This window comes from Stegostoma tigrinum, chromosome 4 (genome assembly GCF_030684315.1).
Source record: "Stegostoma tigrinum isolate sSteTig4 chromosome 4, sSteTig4.hap1, whole genome shotgun sequence".
Taxonomy (NCBI): domain Eukaryota; kingdom Metazoa; phylum Chordata; class Chondrichthyes; order Orectolobiformes; family Stegostomatidae; genus Stegostoma; species Stegostoma tigrinum.
The window spans coordinates 27,319,598-27,343,337 of NC_081357.1; the positions used below are offsets into that span (position 1 = coordinate 27,319,598).

General features: G+C 40.3%; 1 protein-coding gene across 2 annotated transcripts in view; it reads left to right on the forward strand.

Moving 5' to 3' along the window:
- The window catches only part of sec63 (SEC63 homolog, protein translocation regulator), a 93,640-nt gene extending 71,341 nt beyond the window's left edge, over positions 1-22,299 (forward strand). For both annotated transcript variants that reach the window (XM_048531821.2, XM_059645239.1), the window contains 6 exons: positions 2,678-2,869; positions 10,028-10,174; positions 17,378-17,479; positions 18,518-18,616; positions 19,346-19,450; positions 21,274-22,299. In XM_048531821.2, the coding sequence (XP_048387778.1) occupies positions 2,678-2,869; positions 10,028-10,174; positions 17,378-17,479; positions 18,518-18,616; positions 19,346-19,450; positions 21,274-21,411 (783 nt within the window). In that variant the 3' untranslated portion in view covers positions 21,412-22,299. The remainder of the gene's footprint in view (positions 1-2,677; positions 2,870-10,027; positions 10,175-17,377; positions 17,480-18,517; positions 18,617-19,345; positions 19,451-21,273) is intronic.
- The last annotated feature ends 1,441 nt before the right edge of the window (positions 22,300-23,740 follow it).

A 23,740-nucleotide genomic window follows, 5' to 3' on the forward strand; every position in this document is an offset into this window, starting at 1 on the left:
CCATTGAATAGGCCACAGTAAAGTATTTGTACAGTTTTAGGTACATCATTCTTTTAAGAGCATATAAATTATAGAGACCGTACATTGTCAAGCTGATGCTATGGGAGGAAATCTATAGTTAAGTAAACACTTCAGATATTGTTGCTGTTTCCATGGAGATTTGGAGTAGAGAATGCTGGAAGGAGCTTTCAGGGGATTTTTCAGTGGACTCATTTTACGTGAGGAAAGAAGTTAGGACCAATTTCTTTGCACAAGTTTGGAATGCTTCACGAGATGGGGAAGATGCCATTATGACCTTTTGAGGCTAAAATTGAATAGATGACAATTTTGTGCCATTGGGAGAACAGTGGAAATGGTTTTGAATTACTTGAGTAAAAAGCTAGCACGCTCCAGACAAACTCAATGATCTCCCATGCAGTAAGTATCAACCACTTTATCCTGTTATTCCAATAGAATTTTGTATGATTTATGGAAATAGATGTGCATTCATGTTCTGTTGGCATGCTCCTGATGCTGAACTCTGTACCGAACAAAATGGATGGCTATTACCATTGGAGCTTCTCTGCATTTCCTTTTGATTTCAGCTTGTTTTTAGCCCAAATAGAAGAATAAACATTAGTGAATGCACTTAATGTATATTTACATCTGTTTTTAAATGCAGTAACTTAATTCTGCTGTAATTATTCCAGTCAAATTTACCGAAGTTTAATGTGGTAAATTTTTTTACTCTTTTGAAGCTACCCATGGCTTCTGAACTTATTAGCCTCCAATTTGACCCAGACACAGCTCATCCTTTTAATTCAAAAACATTTGAAATGAGTGAACAGTGGAGTTTTAGCTTTAAAAAGTTGAAATTTAATGGTCACTTCTAGTTTGACTACAGACATCTATCGCAGAATTTTTCTTGTATAACTCTATACCAGAATTGAGAGATTATTTTGAGATGAGGTGCAAGCTGATGTGTGCTATATACATTTGTTTGAATTTTGTGTTGAGTGTTCTCTCTCTTACCCATCCGCATCTTGAAATCTCTAGGATAGAAACCATAATCCAGGGAAGCTCTCTTCATTTTTAGAACTTACTGACGTTTGGCTGCTAAGGCCGGTATGGGCTCTACTTTGCCGATTATAAAGAACCAGGAGTGATTGATATCAGCCTGTCTTTCTAAAACTATGCACTTGTTTTCACATTTCAGCAATTTATTTTCCCTAAAGCCAGGGATTTTAATGTACTCTTACCACAGGCATGAACATCTATTGTTTTTCATTTCAATTCATGAATTAAGTACTCAGTTTGCACAGAAAAATGAGCAGGGACAGCAATGACTAGTTTGAGTTGACACCGCTGGCAGGTAGAGAGAAACCCCAAGTTTCATCTAGAACTGATTTGGTCAAAGGTATAAATTGAAAGGTTTGATGCCAAGTGTACTGTCAGAACACACATCTCTCCGTACTGAATCATACATAATGTATTAAACAGCATTGATCATTTTATCTTGCTACCATTTCTCTACTTCTACTCTGTTAGCTTCAGTACAGTCGTCTGTCTTTCTTAATAGCTTCCACAGAAACTTTCCATTCTGGATTATATTGACTTTTGAGCAAAAAAAGTAAAGGAGCTTCTTAAATATTGAAATTAACAATATCTTTGAAATAGTTTGACATTGCAATTTAGGTAACTTTCAGTTGGATTTTTAAATCCATTTCAACATAATGGATAGCTATCAAATATGTGTTGTGTTTTACTTTACTTGGACAATTCCAAAGATTCACTGCTCTGAGTAAAAATCAGTTCATCTCAGTCCTAAATGGCAGCCCTTCAGTTTTAAATTGCACTTCCTGTAATTAACTTTCCTAATAGCTTGCTTCACTAGTACGTTAGCCCTAAGTTACTTCTGGAAAAGGCTACCCAGGGTTCTTTGTACATCTGCACTTTCCAACATCTCACCATGTAAGAAATACTGTACCAATCTGTTTTTCTATCAAAGTCGTTAACCTCACATGTTTTCACATTATGCTTCATCTGCCATGCTCTTGCCTAATTGTGTCGCCTGGCCAAATCCTCCTCAAAACCTTTTACCTTATCCTCGCAACACACATTCCTATGTAGTTTTGTGTCACCTGCAGATTTGGAAATATTACATTTGGTCCCACATCCAAACTATTAGAACAGCTTGGACCCAAGTAATGATCTTTTTGGTATCCCACTAGCCTTGGCCTGCCAATACAAGAATAATGTCTACATTCTACTGTTTTCTGTCTGTTAGCCAACCTTAATCCATGCCAGCACATTATCTCCTATACTGTGTACTTTAATTTTCCTTGCTCACTTCCTGTGGAGGAACCCAGTCAAAAGCCTTCTGAGAGTTCCAAATATATTACATCCATTGTCTCCCCTTACCAATTTTATTAGTAATATGTTTAAAAAGGACTCCATTTTGTCAAACACGTTTCCAATTTGATTTTTTTTCTTTTGTGAATTCTTTATTCAGTCTCCTTTTGAAGTTTCAGCCCATGGATGATATGATTTAAATGTCCATTTGTATTTTGATGCTATTGAACGAATTAATAGCAATGAGGCACCTTGAAGTCCAACAGTTAGTAGTTGACATTTGTAATGTGTCTCATACACTGATGATTGAGATCATTTAATTGGAAATCCATTTCTTTTGCTATAGCAAGGAACTGCTGGTGCGAAAAGTAAAAAGAAGGCCTGGCAGAAGAATAAAGGAGCCAAGAAACCTGCAAAATCTAAGAAAAAGAAACAAGCAAAAAAGAAAGGGGCAACACAGACGACACAACAGCCAGCAGAGCAACAAAAGCAGAAGCCAAAGCACAGTCAAGCCAACGGCTCCGTTGTGGCAGGCAATGTATGAAACATGCTGTTACTTTGTATCTTTAAGACATTTGAACTGTTTGAAAATTTGTAAAAGGGTTTGAAGCATGTGCAAGCCTAAATAGAGGCAGAACTGTGCTCCAAGGGACACTGCTGACTTTTGGCTTTGAGATGGCACTTAATGTACAAATTTCTGTAACCTTAAATCACAGTTGAGGATACAGAATAATTTGGAGTTCCAATGAAAAGCAGAGTCTGCTTTCATCACCAATGATCTCTTACCAATGAGCTTGGAACTTGAGTTGTGCTCACTCACCTGAGTAGCTGATTCGTGAACAGTTTGCCTGCTTCTCTTGTACAAAATAAACTGTTCAGTTCCTTTCACATTCTTAATCGTTGCAAATAGCACAATGTCAAATTAACTAGAAATATTCCGTATAAAATGTTTCCAATGCACAATACCATCATAAAATGGGTGGTGGGAGTCATTTGCCTCGGTGCAGTGTTGCCAGGATGCCCTTCGTTATGTCTGGGCGTGATAATACTCTTGATCCTTAATTCAGAAGGGTTTTGCATGTAGTGGTTTTTTTTTCCATATTGCAGGCTTGTTTCTGGTTTCTAACTTGTGTGGACTCTGAATTTTGAACCCAGTCAACCGACCAGTGCTGCCCTCCAGAGTGCTGTCTGACTTGATATGATTGGACTGATTACTGGACAAGTCAGTTTATATAATCTTGATTGCATTCTAACAAAACGCTCTAAATCTGCACATGTGCACATGATGCTCCATCTAATGCTAGCATTGGCCTTAAATGCAACTTTAAGTACAGTATAACAAAATAATTGGCATCATGTAAACATTTTTGCAGTGCTTTAATGTACACAACTTTTATAGCTATGCATATGAAAAGTATATTAATAAATGACTTTTATATCAAGGTAAGGTATTCTGCAACATGACAGAATGATTAAATAGTGAATCTATATATAATTTAGTGCCAGTAATACAATATTATGCCTCTAGAGAGTTACTTTGGGTTAATTGTCTTGAGTGAGTCTGTGAATGATTTGTTAACACCTTTTACTGACTGTTGGAATTGTTGTCTGTAAGTCCATGCCACTGGGGCCCACAAAATTCCGGAACTCTGCCCCAGTTCTTTTTGTTGATTTGCCTTGTTTGAATTTGAGAGCCTAGAGTTTTGGAAAGAGGTGCTTTCAGTGCAGTCAGTTCAATGGTGGATTGTTAAGCGTCAAAACAAATCGTTTGGTATTAGCGATTTGAAATTTACACAAGTTAATGGAAGCATGGGTTGTAACCTTTTGGTGGACCTTGCTCTGTGAAGAAAACCTTTTGGGCACCTTTAATTTGTCATTTTTGATTTTTCACTTGTTAAATTCTGCCTTTTTGATAGCTCAGTAGTTCACATGCTGAGAGCTAGTATGAGTTTTTGTCAAGGCCCTTTGAATTTGAGTGACCACAATACACAGCTCACTGGAACAAAACCAGTACAGTTTCTGCCTGACCTTGGGATGTGGATTTTGAATTGTGTTCTTATTCTGACTGAATTGGAACTTTGTGACAATGCTTAAACATTCCCTCTGAGTTGCTCAGATTTGTAGCAACTGGGCATATTCTGCATATAACAAACAAGCCTTGCTAAAGCAGCAGTTCTTTTAATATGAGTGTCGTATTTTTAAAGGGACCAAATACTTCAAGAAAGAGGAAATTAGAGGGGACATTGTTACTGTTTTTAAATTCTCAATATTAGTGCTGATTTTTTTTGTTGTGAATATACAGTGTTAAGAAGCCCTGTAGACTATATGCGAGGTGACCTCACATTCATTGTGTGATTTGTTTTGAATGCCTTTGTCACCTGGACAAGTTTTAGAAGTTTTCAAAAGCACGGTGAAAGTAGGTAACCTTGGGATGGATGTGGGACTGTGTTGCGGGGGAGGGGGGGAGTCACTTGGTTCTGAACACCCTGTAGCAGCAATGCCTCTTGAACTTAGGTTTTGCTGCCTTTTCATATAATGGTCCACGTGCCTAAAAATTACGAAAGCATCCCACCAAACCACTAATTGCCTTAAACTTGTTTATTGTAATCAAAATAAATTGTCTATATTAGTAACATCTCTGAACATGAGGGCTTTTGTGGCAGTGTCCCTACCTCTGAGCCAGAAGACACGGATTCAAATCCTATCTGTTCCGGAGGCCTTAATAGGATAAGGGCACTCGTGGTGCAGAGGTAGAATCTGAACCCCTGGAACGAGGGGCCCATGTTCAAGTCTCTCCTGTTCCAGAGTTATGTGACATCTCTGAACAGGCTGATTAGAAAAGTAAGTTAGATTTTAGAAATTCTCATTAATACAAATTGTTTCCATGGAGATGGTAACAGCTATTTCCCACCAACCCTCAGCCTAGATCATTAGTTTCTTTTATTTTAATTGCATCATGATGTATCTGGAACAGATAGGATTTGAATCTGTGTCTTCTGGCTCAGAGGTAGGGACACTGCCACTGCCACAAAAGCCCTAATGTTCAGAGATGTTACTACATGCCTCTGGTGCAAGTGGAGACTTGAACCTAGATCTCTTGGCCTAGAGGTGGGGACACTACTACTGTGTCACAAGTGTGCTTTACATTCACGTACAAATTACTCTCCAATATTTAAGCCAGCTGCTTTAGTTGTTTGGTGTTGGAGAGATAACGATTAACATTGTAGAAATTAATTAGTTTAGTCCTCTAGGTGGCAGAATTGCACTGTGTTTGGCTTTTAGAAACAGTTGGGCGTTTGTTCATCATGCAAAACTATCTTTTTAAATGAGATGAAATATTCATTTGGTTGCAGTCGGATTTCACCCTTTGTTTAGCTTCCACCGTTTTGAAATCTGAATATTCCTATGACCTTCACTCGGTGATATCAGTTGATCATTGAAAGTTGGGTAAAGTAATTTTGAAAATTGTGATGGTGATTTGCATCTCTTCGAATTAGTTTTTCGAAATGCATTGAGGTTGAATTTACACTAATGATCAAATTGGAGCCATTTCAGGGAGAAATATAATGGGTTTTCATAACTATTCTTTCTGTTGATAGTAATAGGTAAACTTAACCAGTCCTTTTCTCCTACAAAGTTCTTAAAGTACAAATGAGTGGACCTGACTTTTCTCCTTTCGCAACTGGGCAAACCTAACCTGAAATTTATTATCTGGATCTTTAGACTAAAGAAGTATTAGCAAAGAATAGATGAGTAAGGGTTGCATTGAACAAGGTAGATATGTGGAGGCTTATTTCACATTCTCTATTCTTTGAAGGAATAGAACATATAGAACAGTACAGCACAGAACAGGCCCTTCAGCCCACAATGTTGTGCCGACCATTGATCCTCATGTATGCACCCTCAAATTTCTGAGACCATATACATGTCCAGCAGTCTCTTAAATGTCCCCAATGACCTTGCTTCCACAACTGCTGCTGGCAACGCATTCCATGCTCTCACAACTCTTTGTGTAAAGAACCTGCCTCTGACATCCCCTCGATACTTTCCACCAACCAGCTTAAAACTATGACCCCTCGTGCTAGCCATTTCTGCCCTGGGAAATAGTCTCTGGCTATCAACTCTATCTATGCCTCTCATTATCTTGTATACCTCAATTAGGTCCCCTCTCCTCCTCCTTTTCTCCAATGAAAAGAGACCGAGCTCAGTCAACCTCTCTTCATAAGATAAGCCCTCCAGTCCAGGCAGCATCCTCGTAAACCTCCTCTGAACCCTCTCCAAAGCATCCACAAAATATTGAGGCAAATTACATTTGTCTGTTTATTTTTATTGATAAATGCTGGCACAGCTCTAAAATGACTAAATGAGTGCTATTTCTTCATCTGTGCCATTGATGTCACATCAAAGCAATTGACATGTATTGAAAGGGAATTTAAATAAGTATGTGGAAAGGATGCAGAAAGAACTACGAAAGAAAGTTGGGTAGCGTTATTTAAAATTGAAGGCCAAACTACATTATTGTACACACAGGAGAAAAGGGAAAGGTGAAACATTCTGAACGCTTGTTTTATTGGGCATTACATAGAAAAGTTCAGGACAGGAACAGGATCTTCGGCCCACCATGCCTGTGCAGAACAAAACTAATCTCATCTGGCTGCACATAGTCCTTATCCTGCTATTCCTTGCCTGTTCATGTCTGCCTAAATGCCTCTTAAACATTGCTATCATATTTGTTTCTACCAGCTCCCCAGGCAGCACTTTCCAGGCACTCACTTGCCTCATTGTAAAACAAAACATTTCCTCGCACATCATCTTTTAAACTTTATGTCCCCTGGTATTTGACATTTCCACCCTGACAAAGAGACTCCAACTATCCACCCTATCCATGCGCCTCAATTTTCCATACTCTCAGGTTGCCTCTGTCTCTGAGGCTCTAGCAAAAACAATTCAAATTTGTTCACTTTCCCCTTTATAGCTAATACACTGCAATCCAAACAACGTCTTGGTAAACCTCTTCTGCACCCTCTCTGAAGCCTCCAAGTTCTTCTTGTAGTGACCAGAACTATACGGTATTCTGAATGTAGCCTGACAAAATCTTATGTAGTTTCCACATGACTTGCCAGCTTTTATACTCAACGGCCTGACTGATGAAGGCAAGCATGCGGTAAGCCGTCTTTACCACCTTATCCATTTGTGTTGCCACTATCAGGAGCCTATGAACTTACATCCCAAGATCCCTCTGTATATCAATGTTCAAATGTTCAATGTCAAAGGTTTCTGCCATTTACTGTGTACTTGCCTCTTGCATTTGAACAGCAGATGGAGTTTAGATAAATGTGAGATGTTGCATCTTGATAAGACAAACTGAGGCAAGTCTTACACAGTTAATTGTAGGGCCTGGAGTGTTGGTGAACATAGACACCTAGGATCGAAAGTGGCATGACAGGTAGACCATGGTGAAGAAGGCACTTGGCATGTTTGCCTTCATTGGTCTGAGTTTTGAATGCATGAGTAGGAATGTTATATTCTGGCTGTGAAAGATATTGGTGAGGCCATATTTGGAGTACTATGTACAATTCTGGTCGCCCTGCAATATGAAGGATGTTATTAAACTGGAAAGGATGTGAAATGATTTACAAGTATGTTACTGAGACTGGAGGTTTTGAGTTATAAGGAGGGGCTGGATAGACCGGGACTCTCTTCCCATGGAACGCAGGACGCTGATGTATATAAAATCATGAGAAATGATACGGTGAATAGTCAAGGTCTTTTCGCCAGGACAGGGGAGTCCAAATCTAGAGGGCATAGGTTTAAGCGGAGAAGGGAAAGATTTGAAAGGGACCTGGAGAAAACTTTTTCACACACCGCTCGTATGTGGAACGAGCTGCCTCGGAAGTGGTAGAGTTGGCTACAGTTACAACATTTAAAGATATTTAAACAGGTACATGGATAGTAAGGGTTTAGAAGAATATGAACCAAACATTGGCAAATAGGGACTAGTTCAGTTTAGGCGGAATGGAGTTGGGCCTAGGTGTTTGTTTTCATGCTGTATGACCTCCCAAAATGTGTCACTTCACATATCCAGATGCAACTCCATCTGTTGTTTCTTCACTCAGTTTTCCAACTGGCCTATATCCTACTGGATCCTTCGACAACCTTTTTCACTGTTGTGGTTCCTTTATTCGAGAAAGGTAGTGAGGATAGACCAGGTAATTATGGACCAGTTAGTCTGACATCAGCAGTAGGGAAATTACTGGAAAAATTTCTGAAGGATGGGATTAATCAATACTTAGAAAGACAGGGATTGCTTTGGGTAGTCAGTGCTGATTTGTCAGAGAGATATCTAATTTACATGAGTTTTTTGAAAAGGTGACTAAATGTATTGATGAGTGTAGTGCAGTTGATGTCAGGCCTTTGAAAGATCCCACGTGGAAGGCTGGTCCAAAGGTAAGAGCCCACGGGATCCAAGGTAAATTGGCAAGCTGAATCCCAAAACTAGATTACAAATGGAGGGCAAAGGGTAATGGTGGAGGGTTGTAATTGGAAGCCTGTGGCCATTGGTGTACCACAGGGATTGGTGCTGGGACCTTTGCAGTTTATGCTTATTAACAACTTGGATATGCCTGGTTTAATTAATAAGTTTGCAGATTACAGAAAAATTAGTGGTGTTGTCACAAATGAGGAGGATGGTCTCTGGCTACAGTCTGATATTGATCAGATGGTGAATTAGGCAGCGCAATGGCAGATGAAATTTAATCCTGATAAATGCAAGATGATGCATTTTGGAAGATCTAATATTGGAAGGATATACACAATGCATGGCAGGTGCCTAGGGAGGAGTAAGGAACAAAGTAAGCTTGATATGCAATATTATAGATCTCTGAAGGTGTTAGCACAGGTAGACCAGGTCATGGAGAAGGCATACGGGGTATCTGCTGTCATTAACTGGGTCATAGGTTATAGGAGCAAGGAAGTATTGTTCCAACTTTATAAAACATCGTTAGGTCAGAGATCAGATGTTGCGCGCAGTTTTGGTTGCCACGTTATATGACTGAACTAGAGAGGGTGCAGACCAGATTGCCTGGGATGAAAAGTCTCAGCTATGAGGAGAGTGTGGATGGGCTGGGCTGGGTTTGTTTTTCACAGAGGGGTAGATCTGATTGAAAGGTATATGAAATTATGGGAGGCAGAGACAGAGTAAATCTCTTTCCACGATAGATGTGTCTGAGACCCGAGGGCATAACCTTAAGGTAAGGAGCAAATGGTTCAGAGAAGATCTGAGGAAAAACTTTTTCATCAGAGATTGGTAGAAATATGAAATGCGCTCCCTGAGAGAGGGCATTTTAAGGGAAGGACCAAGTTTAGGTAAATGGGATTAATGTAGTTTGGTGTTTCTTGGTCGGCATAAGCAGAGTGGGCCGAAGGCCCTGTTTCAGTGCTGTATGACTAAGATGTGTTATCTGCAAACTTGCAGATTAGACAACCTACATTTTCATCCAAACTATTTATGTCTGTTTCAAACAAGAGGTCTCAGCACTGATCCTTGTGCGATACCACTGGTCACAGCATCCTTATTGAGAAATATTAGATTTTGTTTTTTACAATTTCCAGACCTACAGACTTCAGTCAAGTGTAGACTAATTTTGTATGGATGTTATTATTTTGGTACAGATCAATATTTTTATTTTCTCTTTAGGATCCAGCACACAGAGAGGAGGAAGATGACGATTTATCAGATAAAGGGAGTGATTCTGAGGAAGAGACAACCAACAAAGATTCCCAAAGTGAGAAGGATGATGATAGTGACAAAGAAACAGAGCATGAAGAGAAGGACGATGAAGCAGTGAGTAAATTTTGAAAGCAATGAAATCAAAACATAATGTGCAGTTGGACCAATAAATGCCATTTCGTCCTCAAGATCCAAACAATATGCATGAAGAAAATCAGTTGCGTCCTTGGTTTATTATACAAGTTTGTACTGGCATACATGCAAATATACTTCAGGTTTTTGATCCAGTACTTAAATGTGACAGTGATGAGTGGCATAAAATATGACATGGAAGTATTCCAGGAATAAACTTCAACTACTTACTTATGTACCTTTGTAAAATAGAAAATTACCCCTCAGAGCTCATAGTCATGTGACCAGAAGTAAGCAAACCAAGGCTCACCAAATTGAGGAAGGTGCTGAAGAGGTTGAATGAAGGAGGAACTTTTTAAAAATGTTTTTCTTTTCCTTGAATTTGGAAGATGAAGGATTTTTACATGTTCGTGAGACGTCATTGCTGATAAGGCCAATGTTCATTATGCATTGCTGATTGTCCTTGAGAAAGTTGTTGTTTGCTGCTTAAACTAATCCAAATCATTTGGTGTAGATATAGAGTGTGCTGTTAGGGAAGAGGTTCCAGGGTTTGGATCCAGTGACAGTGAAGGAATGGCAGTATATTTCAGAATAAAGATGGTGTATTGCTTGGAGGGAACTTGCATTTGCAGATGTTTCCAGGTTACTGCTGCTGCTCTTATTCTTTTTGGCACATTTTCAAGGTGCTATTTAAAGGAATGTTGGTGTGTTGCTGCAGTACAGTTTGTAAAGATGCATGTTGCTGCTATGTATGTGGTGTTAGAGGGACAGCTGGATGATTTTGGGCTTTTTGAATGTTGTCATAGTTGCACATACCTTGGCAAGTGGAGCATATTCCATTAGGCTTCTAACTTGTGGATAGTGACGGATTTTGGGAAGTCAGGTGAGAGATTTGCTGCAGGACATCCAACCGCTGACCAGCTGTTTTAATCAAGCATTCAAATAGCTGGTGCAGTACAGTTTCGAGTCAGTGGTGACTCCCAAGATGTTGGTGATAGGGGAATTCAGCAATGGGTATGTATTGAATGTTGAAGGGAGATAGTCTAACAATCTCTGTTGTGGTTGGTCATTGTCTGCTGTTTAATCTTACCACTTCTTAACCAAGACCAAAATATCATTCAGGTTTTGCTCTGTCCAAATGCAGACTGTTTCATTTCTGAAGATGTGAACGGAGCAGTCACTGATCAATTGCAAGCATCTTCAACTATGATAGGGCGGCTGTCATTGAGGAAGCAACTGAAGATGGATAGGCCTTGGACATTGCATTGAGGATCTCCTGTATCAGTGCCGTAGGGCTCAGATTGTTGTACTAGATATGACTCCATCTAGTGGAGAGTTTTTTTTCCTCTGAAACCCATTTCAATTTTACTAGGGCTCTCTGATGCAAAACTTGGTCAAATGCCGTGCTGGTTTCAAGGCAATGCCATTTCCCTGTTCTCCGGAATTTAGTTCTTTAATTCATTTCTGGACCAATACTGAAATGAAGAGACAGTTGCATATTGTAACTCGACTAGTAATCCAAAGGTCTATGCTTGTGCTATAGGACACAATTTTCAGTCCCACCCAGTTCCTGGGGAATTTCAGTTCAATTTCAGTCAAAATTAATAAAGCTAGACTAATGGCTGTGATGAAACCATTTCCATAAAAACCCAAGATAACAAAGTGTGAAGCTGAATGAACACAGCAGGCCAAGCAGCATCTTAGGAGCACAAAAGCTGACGTTTCGGGCCTACACTTGTTATTTCAGATTCTCCAGCATCGGCAGTTCCTACTATATCTTGCAAACAGATAATGAGAACTGCAGGTGCTGGAGAAGCCAAGATAACAAAGTTTGGGTCATCAGAGAGGGTCCAGGCCCGAAACATCAGCTTTTGTGCTCCTGAGATGCTGCTTGGTCTGCTGTGTTCATCCAGCTCCACACTTTGTTATCTTGGATTCTCCAGCATCTGCAGTTCCCATTATCTCTGTCCATAAAAACCCTCTTGGTTCACTGTCTTTTGGGAAAGCAAGTCTTATGTCCTTGTCTGTTCTGGCTAGTATGTGACTCCAGACTCTGGAGTGGTTGAGTCTTAATTGCGATCTGATGAGGCAAGGTAACAAATACTGTCAATCTCCACAAACTGTGAAGGAACAAAAGAGGTCTAGAGCTGAAAGGTCCTGGCAGTACCCAAACTGAGAGCCAGTAAATAGGCTGTTGCTGAGTAGGTGCTGCTTGTTACCAGTATCATAGAATCCCACTATACTTTGCTGATGACTAATGGGATGGTGATTAACTTAATTGGGTTTGGCCTGATTTTTGAGATGATAAAATGTTAAATAGTTTGGACGCAGAGAAACTGTTTCATCTGTAAAGTGGGCAAGTCAGTTTGTGTCTCTTGTTCACTTCCTGGTAGATTTTTATTTAGGAGAACTGACAAAGACCCACTTGTAGGGTACAAGTTTAATTCATTAGGAGTACGTTTGTACTGTGGAAAAGGGTTGGATTCATAAGCTTTTCTTTTTGCCAGGTAGATTCAGTTTAACATTGTTGAAATGGTATCAAAGAAGCAAATGAATTGGTTTGAAGCAAATGTAACTTCTTTTACTTATTTTTGTTCATTTCTGTCTACCTCAGGAATCTTCTAAAATGGTACCAATTATTTGTGCTAATTGTCTGTTGGACAAACAGTGTATCGTTTTTAAACTAAATAATTAATAATTGGAAAAAATCCCACCTTTAGTAATTCAAGTTAACAGCTGCAAATTGTAGATTACTAAAAGCAGCAGTATTTGAAAGTGTAAACCTGCTTGCAACTTGATATTTGTTTGATTTGGATTAAAGAGATTATAACCTACAATCTGTTCCTAATTTGTATTGGCTCTAAGTTCTAAGCCATTTTCGAGACAACAACTTCTTTGTCATCTTTTCTTTTGCTTTATGCCAACATTTACTTCAGAAGAAAAAAAGTAACACAAGTTTTGCATGAGATATTCAGCAGCTCTGACCTCACTATATGCTAGCCCTATTTCAGTGATCATTCACATCGGTTGAGTGAGGGAACATTAATTTTTGCATTTGGACTGACGGTTAACCCGGGTTGAGATATTGTTTAAGGAGTAAACCATTTTTGTTTGCGATCCAATGGGAATTTAATGCAATGTACTACATTAATACCTAAAGGTAATTGGACCCCACCAAACCACTCCATTTCCCACCCCTGATAAAACAGATCTAAAATTCTAATTGTGTATTTTTAAAGATCTTTTAACATCTGAAGTAGCTTTTCACATGCATTTTCATTCTTTACTCAGCTTTTCATTGATGCTGTACTCGTGCAAAAGCAAGTAGAATTTGTCTAACACCTCCCTCACCTTCCTGGACCCCTCTGTCTCCATCTCAGGCAACCATCTAGAAACCGATATTCATTTCAAGCCCACCGACTCCCACAGCCACCTAGAATACACCACCTCCCACCTACCTTCCTGCTAAAATGCCATCCCCTATTTGCAATTCCTTTGCCTCCGCCACATATGCTCCCAGGATGAGGCATTCCACTCACCTACATCTCACGTGCTCCATTTTTTTCAAGGATTGCAACTTCCCTCCTGCAGTGGTCAAGAACGCCCTCGTCGGTGTCTCCTGCATTTCCCGCAACTCATCCCTCTCACCGTGTCTCCGCAATAATCACCAAAAGAGAATCCCCCTCATCCTCACATACTACCCCACCAACCTCTGGATCCAATGCATCATCCTCTGATGCTTTTGCCATCTGCAATCCGACTCCACCACCAGACATTTTTCCCTCCCCACCCTTGTTTGCTTTCTGGCGGGACCACTCTGTCTGTGACTCCCTTGACCACTCCACACTCCCTTCCAATCCCACCACACCTGGCACTTTCCCCTGCAACCACAGGAAGTGCTACACCTGTCCCCACACCACCTCCCTCACCCCCAACCCAGGCCCCAAGAAGACTTCCTACATCAAGCAGATGCTCACCTGCACATCTGCCAATATGGTATACTGCATCCGCTATATCCGTTGTGACCTCCTTTACATCGGGGAAACCAAGCGGAGGCTTGGGGACTGCTTTGCAGAACACCTACGCTCGGTTCGCAATAAACAACTGCACCTCCCAGTCGCAAACCATTTTAATTCCCCCTCCCATTCCTTAGACAACATGTCCACCATGGGCCTCCTGCAGTGCCACGATGGTGCCACCCGAAGGTTGCAGGAACAGCAACTCATATTCTGCTTGGGAACCTTGCAGCCCAATGGTATCAATGTGGATTTCACAAGCTTCAAAATCTCCCCTCCCCCTACTGCATCCCAAAACCAGCCCAGCTCGTCCCCACCTCCCTAACCTGCTCTTCCTCTTGCCTATCCCCTCCTCCCACCTCAAGCCGCACCCCCACATCTACCAACCTAATCCTGCCCCCTTGACCTGTCCATCCTTCCTGGACTGACCTATCCCCTCCCTACCTCTGCACCTACACTCACCTCACCTCTACTGGCTCCATCCCTGCCTCTTTAACTTGTCTGTCTCCTCTCCACCTATCTTCTCTTCTATCCACCTTCAATCTGCCTTCCCCCCACCCCCCCCCCCCCCCCCTCCTTATTTATTTCAGAATCCTCTCTCCATCCCCCTTTCCTGATGAAGGGTTTAGGCCTGAAACATCAGCTTTTGTGCTCCTGAGATGCTGCTTGGCCTGCTGTGTTCATCCAGCTCCACACTTTGTTATCTTGGATTCTCCAGCATCTGCAGTTCCTATTATCGCTGATAGAATTTGTAATTTACTGGGAGTCTCTTGTTGCATCCTTCCAGTTTTAACTGTGACAGGGAATTTGTACTGTATACTCATGATCTGCAGCAGCAAGAAAAGTATTTTAAATCGAGAGGCCAAGTGAAGTTGGTGCATTTCTTTCAAGTTCAAAAGAAAATTGATTTGTGGAAAGGCTGTTTGGAATGGTTGTACAAGCAAATCGTATAAATGCTTCAAGTGATTTAACATATTTTTGGGGTGAGATTGAGAGGTATTAATTAGAAATGGTTTGGGATAGGCCTCAAGCAGGGTATGCTGACTGGAATTAAATTTCCTATTCTGTAATAATACTGTACGTTGCTTAGCAGAATGCCTTAGTTTCCTGATAGCTCATGAAGACAGGGAATAATCTCTGGTTTGATTTTTGATCTTGTAGAAAAGTAATAGCATATAGTTCACTCAGGTTGTAAGAACTGCTGATGCTGGAGTCTGAGATAACCCAGTATGAGCTGGAGGAACACAGCAAGCCAGACCGCGTCAGCGGAGCCGGAAAGCTGACGTTTCGGGTCGAGACCCTTCTTCAGAAATGGTGGTGGAGGGGGAGCGATGATAGGTAGGTAGTGATGGGGATTGGTCAGTGAATTGGGAGGAGCAGGGAGGTGGGGATGAGGGGGAGGGGTGTGCTTGTCTTGGGATCAAGTTGGGCTGGGACACTTTGAAGCTTATAAAGTCCAGATTGAGACCATTGGGTTGTAGGCTTCCAAGGTGTAATATAAGGTGCTGTTCCTCCAGTTTCCGGGAGGCATCGTTGTGACACTGCAGGCGGCCCAGGATGGACATGTTGCCCAGGGAGTTGAAGTGGTTTGCGACTGGGCAGTGTTGTTTGTCACGAACTGAGCATAGGTGCTCTACAAAGCAGTCTCCGAGCCTCCGCTTGGTCTCATCGATGTAGAGGAGGCCACATTGGGAAGATCATCAGAGCCCCCTTCCCCTCCCCCATTTCTGAAGAAGGGCCCTGACCTGACACATCACCTTTCTGGCCCTTCTGGTGCTGCCTGACCTGCTGTGTACCTCCAGCTCCACACTGTGTAATAGCCTAGAGTTGTTCTCTGAATACTTGGTTGGATCAGGGGAATCAAACACAGCTGGCCTATTGGACTGTCTGCTTTATGAATTCGGATAACAAAAGGATGAGGCCCAACTGTAGTGTTACCTGAGGCTGAAAATCCTATTCATTCCTTCATTCCTTCATTCCTTCATGGGATGAGGGCGTAGCAGGCTAGATAGCATTTATTACCCATCCTTATTTGCTCAAAGGGCAGTTGAGAGTCAACCACATTGCCGTGGGTCCGGAGTCACATGTAGGCCAGACCAGGTAAGGATGGCAAATTTCCTTCCCTAAAGGATATTAGTGAACCAAATGGGTTTTTCTAAGAATTGACATTGGATTCATTGTCATCATTAGATTCTTAATTCCAGATATTTTCTTGATTTCAAATTCCACCATCTGCTGTGGTGGGATTCAAGCCTGCGTCCCCAGAACATTAGCTGGGTCTCTGGAGTAACAGTTAAGCAATACTATCACGAACCATCACCACCTCATTTTAACTTGCTGTCCAGATTTCAGCAGGATGGTAGATAGTGATTGGCAGTTCTAATTCAATCAGAGGTTGTAGATGTTTGGAATTCTCTTCAACAAACACCAGAGGATACTGGACAGTTGTTAATTATAAATATGAAAGAAATTTTTGTGCAGCAAAAATATTGAGGAATTTGGGCCAAAGGCAGGCGTATGCTGTTAGGCCACATAATCCAGGATCTCCTGGAATGGTGGAACAGGTTTGAGAGGCTGAATGGCCTGCTTCTGTTCCTATGTTTCTACCCAGCAAGGAGGAAATTGTTTCTGAAGAGAAAATTTGTCAAAAGAAATTGAATATATTGATTTGTTTTGTGATAGTTAATGTTTAACCTCTGCCACATCACATCCTTACCTCACTGGTCTGCCACATAACGAGAACTTTTTATATAGTTAAACATCCCGTGGCATTTTACAGGAACGTTCTAATACGAAACATGACACTCAGCCGTATAAGGGGTTATTGGTTCACATGACCAAAAACCTGGTTCAATAGGCTAATCCTAACAGATCTTCTTTAAAGAAGGAACTGAAGACATGGCCACCGGTAGTGGTTCAATTAAAATCTTGCATGCAGAAGAGGACAGAATTGGGAATGCACAAATGTGTATTTGGGACCAGAGATGATTATAGAAATCGCGAAGAGCAAGCCCATAGAGGGATTTTTGAACAATTCTGAGAATTCTGTAATCTGTTGGGAAGTTTGGAGACTTAATTAAAAGACTAATTCAGAATAGACTGGTGTATAAAATTCTACATGTTGAATGTGAACATTATAATTTTTGACATGTCATTCACTTTCAAACAGGAATGGGAAGCACTACAGCAAAGTATCCAAAGAAGAGAGCGGGCCCTACTTGAAACCAAATCAAAGATTACCCATCCAGTTCATACCCTATACTTTCCTGAGGTTCGTACAAAATCTCGTTTGAAATATTAATTATCTGTACTTTAAGTATAATGTTAGACTGCTAAGATTCAGTGCTGTGATCTGGCTGCTCCATTTGAATTCATGTATTGAATGCATTGAGTGGAGTCCCCCTGTCTTCATACAACTAGCCACCCACATAGTACACTCGAAGATAATAAAATGTGAGGCTGGATGAACACAGCAGGCCAAGCAGCATCTCGGGAGCACAAAAGCTGACGTTTCGGGCCTAGACCCTTCCCGAAACGTCAGCTTTTGAGCTCCTGAGATGCTGCTTGGCCTGCTGTGTTCATCCAGCCTCACATTTTATTATCTTGGAATTCTCCAGCATCTGCAGTTCCCATTATCTCACATAGTACACTCCTAAGTTTGTTTGTGTATGTGCATGTGGACAACTTTATTTGAGCTTTAATGAGGTAGCTGAGAGATCAGTGAAGTGAAGTAGTGAATGCTGGAGGAGAGTGGACAAAGGTGTAAGGAGCCCCCCCTAACATTTTGCCAGGAAGCAAAACAGCGAGAAGATCACAACTGTTGATTTATATTTGTGCTTTTATGTTGCAGATGAAAGCCATTCTGCCTGTTGAGATTGTGCTTATAGGAGAACAATCCTACAAGTGCCATATCCCCATTCTATCCCTGTAACTCTGCAAACCTGTTGCCCTCAATGTCCATCCAATTTTGAAATAATATATTATCTCTGCTTCCACTAGCCTTATCTCTCAGACCTTTAATCATTGGCTGTGTAAAAAAAAAAATCCCTCTTCCCTCTCATCTCTGCTATATCTGTTGCCCGAAGCCTTAAATCTATGCCTTCTGGTCCTCGTACTTTCAGTGAATGGGATGAACTTTTCTTTGTCTGTCTTACTTAAACCTGTAACAAATTACATGCCTCTTACCAAATAAATCCTCTATTTCATTTTTTTAAAGGTGGGCATTAGCATTTCTGACATTGTAAACTTGAGGTGCTGTGGCTCATGGCCTCCTAAAAACTGGTGTTTTACAATAAACTTTTTGTGACAGGAAAAACAAGAATGGTGGTGGCTTTACATCGCAGACAGGAAAGAACATACATTAATATCAATGCCATACCATGTATGTACTCTTCGAGAAGAGGAGGAGGTAAACAATTTAATTTCTTCAAAGCATGGACCATGCTGGACAGTTTATAGCATAAAGTTAAATTATGTGGCTCTCTAGATTCCCTGAAGTAGTAGTAATGCCAGATTTATGGAGGTTGATGTTCATTGTGCTGTCAGTGTTTTTTTTCTGTGTGCATCTCAGCATAAATTCTGTAGATGTAACGCTTAGAGCTGCAGCAGAAAGTGTTTCATCACATGGACAACTTAAAATGTTTTTCTGCTTTTACCTGATATAACTTCAATATATCAGGTCAGCGTGGAGCTTTGAGGAATGGAAAGGGACAGTCAGAACATTGGGGTTTAGAATGTTCAGTTTAAACATTAAACTCTGTGAAACTTTGTTTTTGTTTTTAATTTAAGTACAAAAGTGTGCTTTCTGGAAAATAACTTTTAGTAAAAATTTTGAGATTGTTTATATCTACCCAATGAATTTCTTTTCCTTATTGAGCTGATTTTTGAAAAATATCCTGTCAAGTGATAATTGGTTTCATTGAAATAAAAGCTCCAGGCCAGTTAATTATTCGTATTGATCTTAAACATTGTGATTACTTAATACGTTAACAGGTTTGGCTACTAATTATGAAAATTGTCTAACCTCCTGTAATATGGAATGCTAAATATTGATTATTGGGTCATACAAATGTTCAGTTTTGTTTTACACCTAATTATTCTTCAGAGTTTGTTTAAACCTGTCTTATTTTTCTCTCAGATTGAATTGAAATTCTCTGCACCATATAAACCTGGCAATTATCAGTATTCTGTGATCCTGAGATCTGATTCTTACATGGGTTTAGATCTAATCAGGCCATTAAAGGTAAAAGAATAACTTTATTACGTTCTTGCCTTTCTGTAGCAACTCATATTTGTTCACCATTAGACAATTTAATTTGACTTCCAGTGACTGTTCTACACAGTGATTTAACTCCCCTGGCATTGAACTGTCACTTCTATAGTCCAGGTTTTGCTATCACTAATTCCCATTGTAATATTAATTTAAGTGTGTTTGTTGTGCAGGCAAAATGTAAGTTTAAGCTAGGCAAGGATGGTAATGGGTTCACTGCAGAGATTGCATAGTAATATAGAATTGGTTTTGTTTTTGTCTATAGGCACATGGCAGTCAGGAAACATTAAGTGAAATAATTATTTCCTTCCAACACAACTACTGGAAGCAATAAGTGTTTAAAACTGCAATCTCCTATCTGACATGTTTCAGAGGTACCAGACTAGCAGGCAATCCACGTATTTGCATCTTCAGACAAGTGAATTTACCTTCAGTTGGTTTGCAAAATGTCCACTTATCACAAATTGAGGCTTTGCACCTGTCAGGGTAGTTGTGCAAATGATATTATTGGATGACTACCTGCATCTACAGAAATGTTCTGTTTCTTACCTACAAGCCATTTACACACTACTTGATGACTTTGGTTAGCTGTATTCCTGGTGTCTGGCTCTGCAGAGAGGCTGTCATTTTTTAATCATTGGATAGGCATCTCTGGAATTTATTGCCCATCATAATTGCGTTGACAATGTGGTGATGGTAAGCTGCTGAACCACTGCAACCACTTGTGTAGATCCAAACGTTGCTGGTGGGAAACTTCAGAATTTTTGAGCCAGCCGAAGTGAAGGAGCAGCAATTTATCTCCAAGTCAGAATGGTATGTGACTTGGAGGGGAAACTTGGTGATGATCCCATGCATCTGCTGCTCCTGTACCTCTGTATGATAGAGGTTGTGGATCTGGAAGATGCTCTCTCAACACCATCTGAGTTCCTGCAGCGCATCTTGTTGATTGGTACACATTGTCAGAGGTGTAGGGAATGAATATTGAAGATGTCAGATAGGGTGTCAATTTAAAAAAAAAAGCTGTTTCATTCTGAATGGAGTTGTTGGACCTGCATCCATTCAGACAAGTGGAGAGCATTATGCCACACTCCTGACTTGTGCCATATAGATGGTGGACAAGTTCCAGAGATTCAGAAAGTGATTTATTCTCTGCAGAATTTCCAGCCTTCGACCTGCTATCATAGTCACAGTATTTATATTGCTGGTCCGCTCCAGTTTCTGATCAAAGGTAGTCCTGTGTTGCAACTTTACCAGCTTTATTTTTAAAGATGCCTTATGCTGCTCCTGACATGCCCCATGGCACATTGCATTGAGCCATGGTTATCTCCTGCCTTAGTGGTGGTAGAGTAGGGGATATGCGTTGAAGTTGAATTTAGATATGCTGTTGCTGACGGCCTGAAGCACCTTGTGGATGCCTAGAGAATTGAATTGCCAGTTCTGTTTGAAATCTGTTCCATTGTGGTAGTTTCCTCAAAGCTGGAAAGTGAAGCATTCCATATGAATTTTGGTTGCAATTTGTAATATGGCTTGCTGAGAAATATTTTTTAAATTAGAAGTCAACCTGATGTCATTTGACTGAGAATGGTGGTGGAGTTCAGAATAACAATATCATTGAGGAATTCAAAAGTGAAATTCTTCAAATGAATTGAGGACTCGGCCTTGAATATACTGAAAACATACTTAAAAGTTAATTATTTCATAATTGCTCATACCTAGAGAAATGCTACTTTTTATTTGCAGTACTTTGTATTGCCCATTTGAGTTTCTTGTGTGGTATTGTTCATTTTTCTATTTAGTTTGAAGTCCAAGAGGCAAAGCAAATACCAGAAACTCATCCACAGTGGGATATTCCAGAGACGGAAGAGGAGGAGGAGGATCAGGAAGACAGTGAGGGAATTGAGGACAGTGAAGAGGAGGAAGAAGATAATGACTAAAGTTATTGACAGACTACTTTTCAAAAACGCCACAATGGAAAACGTGTTGTACACAGTTCCAACAACTGCTATTCTGATTAACTTAACCATGTACAAGAAATAAAATGGGGGAAGAAAGGGAACATGGTAACCGTCAGTATCATTTCAGCAATTGGCTGTGTAGTTTTTGAAAATGTGACTGTGACATGTACTCTAAAGCACAGGGGTTCAGTTGTCTGATACAACGACATGCCACCTTTTGAGAGTGCCCTTAATGTCGCTTAAACCATGTGGGAAGTGGGGGAATTATCGGTTTCAAAATCAGTTGCTTTTTTTCCCCATTTCTCCCCCTCCCCCCCCCCCTCCCCCCACACCCACAAATTGTGAAAAGATTATTCACTACAGAGAAAAATGCGCCGCAGAGCTGAGCTGTATCCTGAAATAAACTAATGCCTCCGGAGATGCATTGGGACCATGTTTTGAAGTTTTATTCAGTGTTCAACCACAGGGTCAGGATAAACAGATGGATGATTGAATTTATTGCAATAGTTATCAGATCTAAGGAGTTTGAATTTAGTTAATATGAATTAGCAAGAACTTTTTAATCAATAATACACAAACCACCATTTAATTCATTGATTGGATTGGAAGAAACAAGTCTGTTGTATACATTTCTGCTACTTTTGTTTACATGAAATTATAAATGGGAAATATATCCGTCTATATTCTTTGTATTTAAAATAGTTGCAAATAAAATGGCAAACGTTTTTAAAATGTAAAACGTTATTTTGTAGTTTTGTCCGGCAGCGATCGATCTGCAGTGATGAGCTATCACGGACAGATGAACTGTAAGCCATCCAGATGTGCAGAGAGGACTAATAAAATCAAGGAACTGCAATGCTAATAAAACTGTTTGAAATAGTGTCAGTCACAGTTTTTTGTTTTCTATGCATTTTGTCTACAATTTTCACACTTTTTTTATAATATGCATATTTATTGATTCTGATTAACTTCATTTAAAAATTTGTATTGATTGACCATGACTTCCAAGTTGTATGCTTTTGGCTTTTTATGAATCAGCCACTCTTGGTGGGCAGAGCTACAGTCGTTATGAGATGAAACGTATTTGTGTATCACTTTGTTTCTATTAGGATATCCTCAATTTTAGACCATTTCTAATCCTCTTTCTAAGATTGTTTCATTTCCATTAAGTCTATATCACCCCTCTCCATCCCTTCTGCCAAAATGTACCATCTCTCTTAATTAAATCTCGTCTGCCATCTGCCCATTCTCATTGTCTATGTCTGTTTTAGGCCACTTTCAAGTTTTGTGGCACTAGCAAATTTTTAAATATTACTCCACATTCCAAGATCCAAGACTTTGCTGTGCAGCTGCTCAGAGGTATCCTGAAGGGGAAGTGTGGCAAAGCAGAAGTCTTAGTACACATTGGTGCCAATGATACAAGTAGAATGAGTGATAAGATCTTGGATCAAGAATTTTGGAAGCTAGACAGTTTCATGACTGGGACCTCAAAAGTTGTAATCCTGAATGATTTACAGTGCCATGTGCTAGCAAGTACAGAATTAGAATTGTGCAGATGAATGCATTAGTGCAAGAAGGAAGCTTTTGATCCCTGGATTTCTAGGATAATTTCTCAGGAAGGTATGATCTGTACAAGTGGGGTGGTCTGCACCTGAAGGAAAATGGGACCAGCATTGTTTTGGATGGGTTTGCAAGTGCTGTCGAAAGGAATTTCATTTGTTAGGGAAGGTACACCGTGTTGGTACAATTGAGATACAGCATCCTTTAGTAAGGGAGTCAGGCAGAGGGAGTTCAGTCAAGTTGAGTTTCAAGGGAGTAAATTGAGGCTAGATCGTCTCTACCAAGTATTATAAGTAAGACAGATGAGTTTGGGGTGTAGATTGAATTGAAATTGTGATGTTGCCATCACAGATGTGGTTGATGCAGGGGAAGAACTGGCAGCTCAATATTCTTGAGTACAGGATCCTCAGGCATGACAGGGAATAGTGTAAAAGGAGAAGTGTTATGACATTATTAATTAAGTACTCAGAATGAGTGATATCTTGGAAGAGTCTCCATACATGGGACATGGGGGGGGGGGGGGGGGGGAAAAAAAGTCAAAAGCAGATGGGATCAGGGTAACCTGCCATGTTGGATCCAAAATTGGCTTGGAGATAGTATGATAGTAGAAGGCTGTTTGTGTGACTGGAGGCCAGTATGCAGTGGTGTACCACAGGCAGCTGTGCTGAATCTGTTATAATTTGTGATATAAAGAGTATAGAAGAAAATGAGTGGTGGAGAGTATTGGTAAGTTTGCACTTTAGAAGGA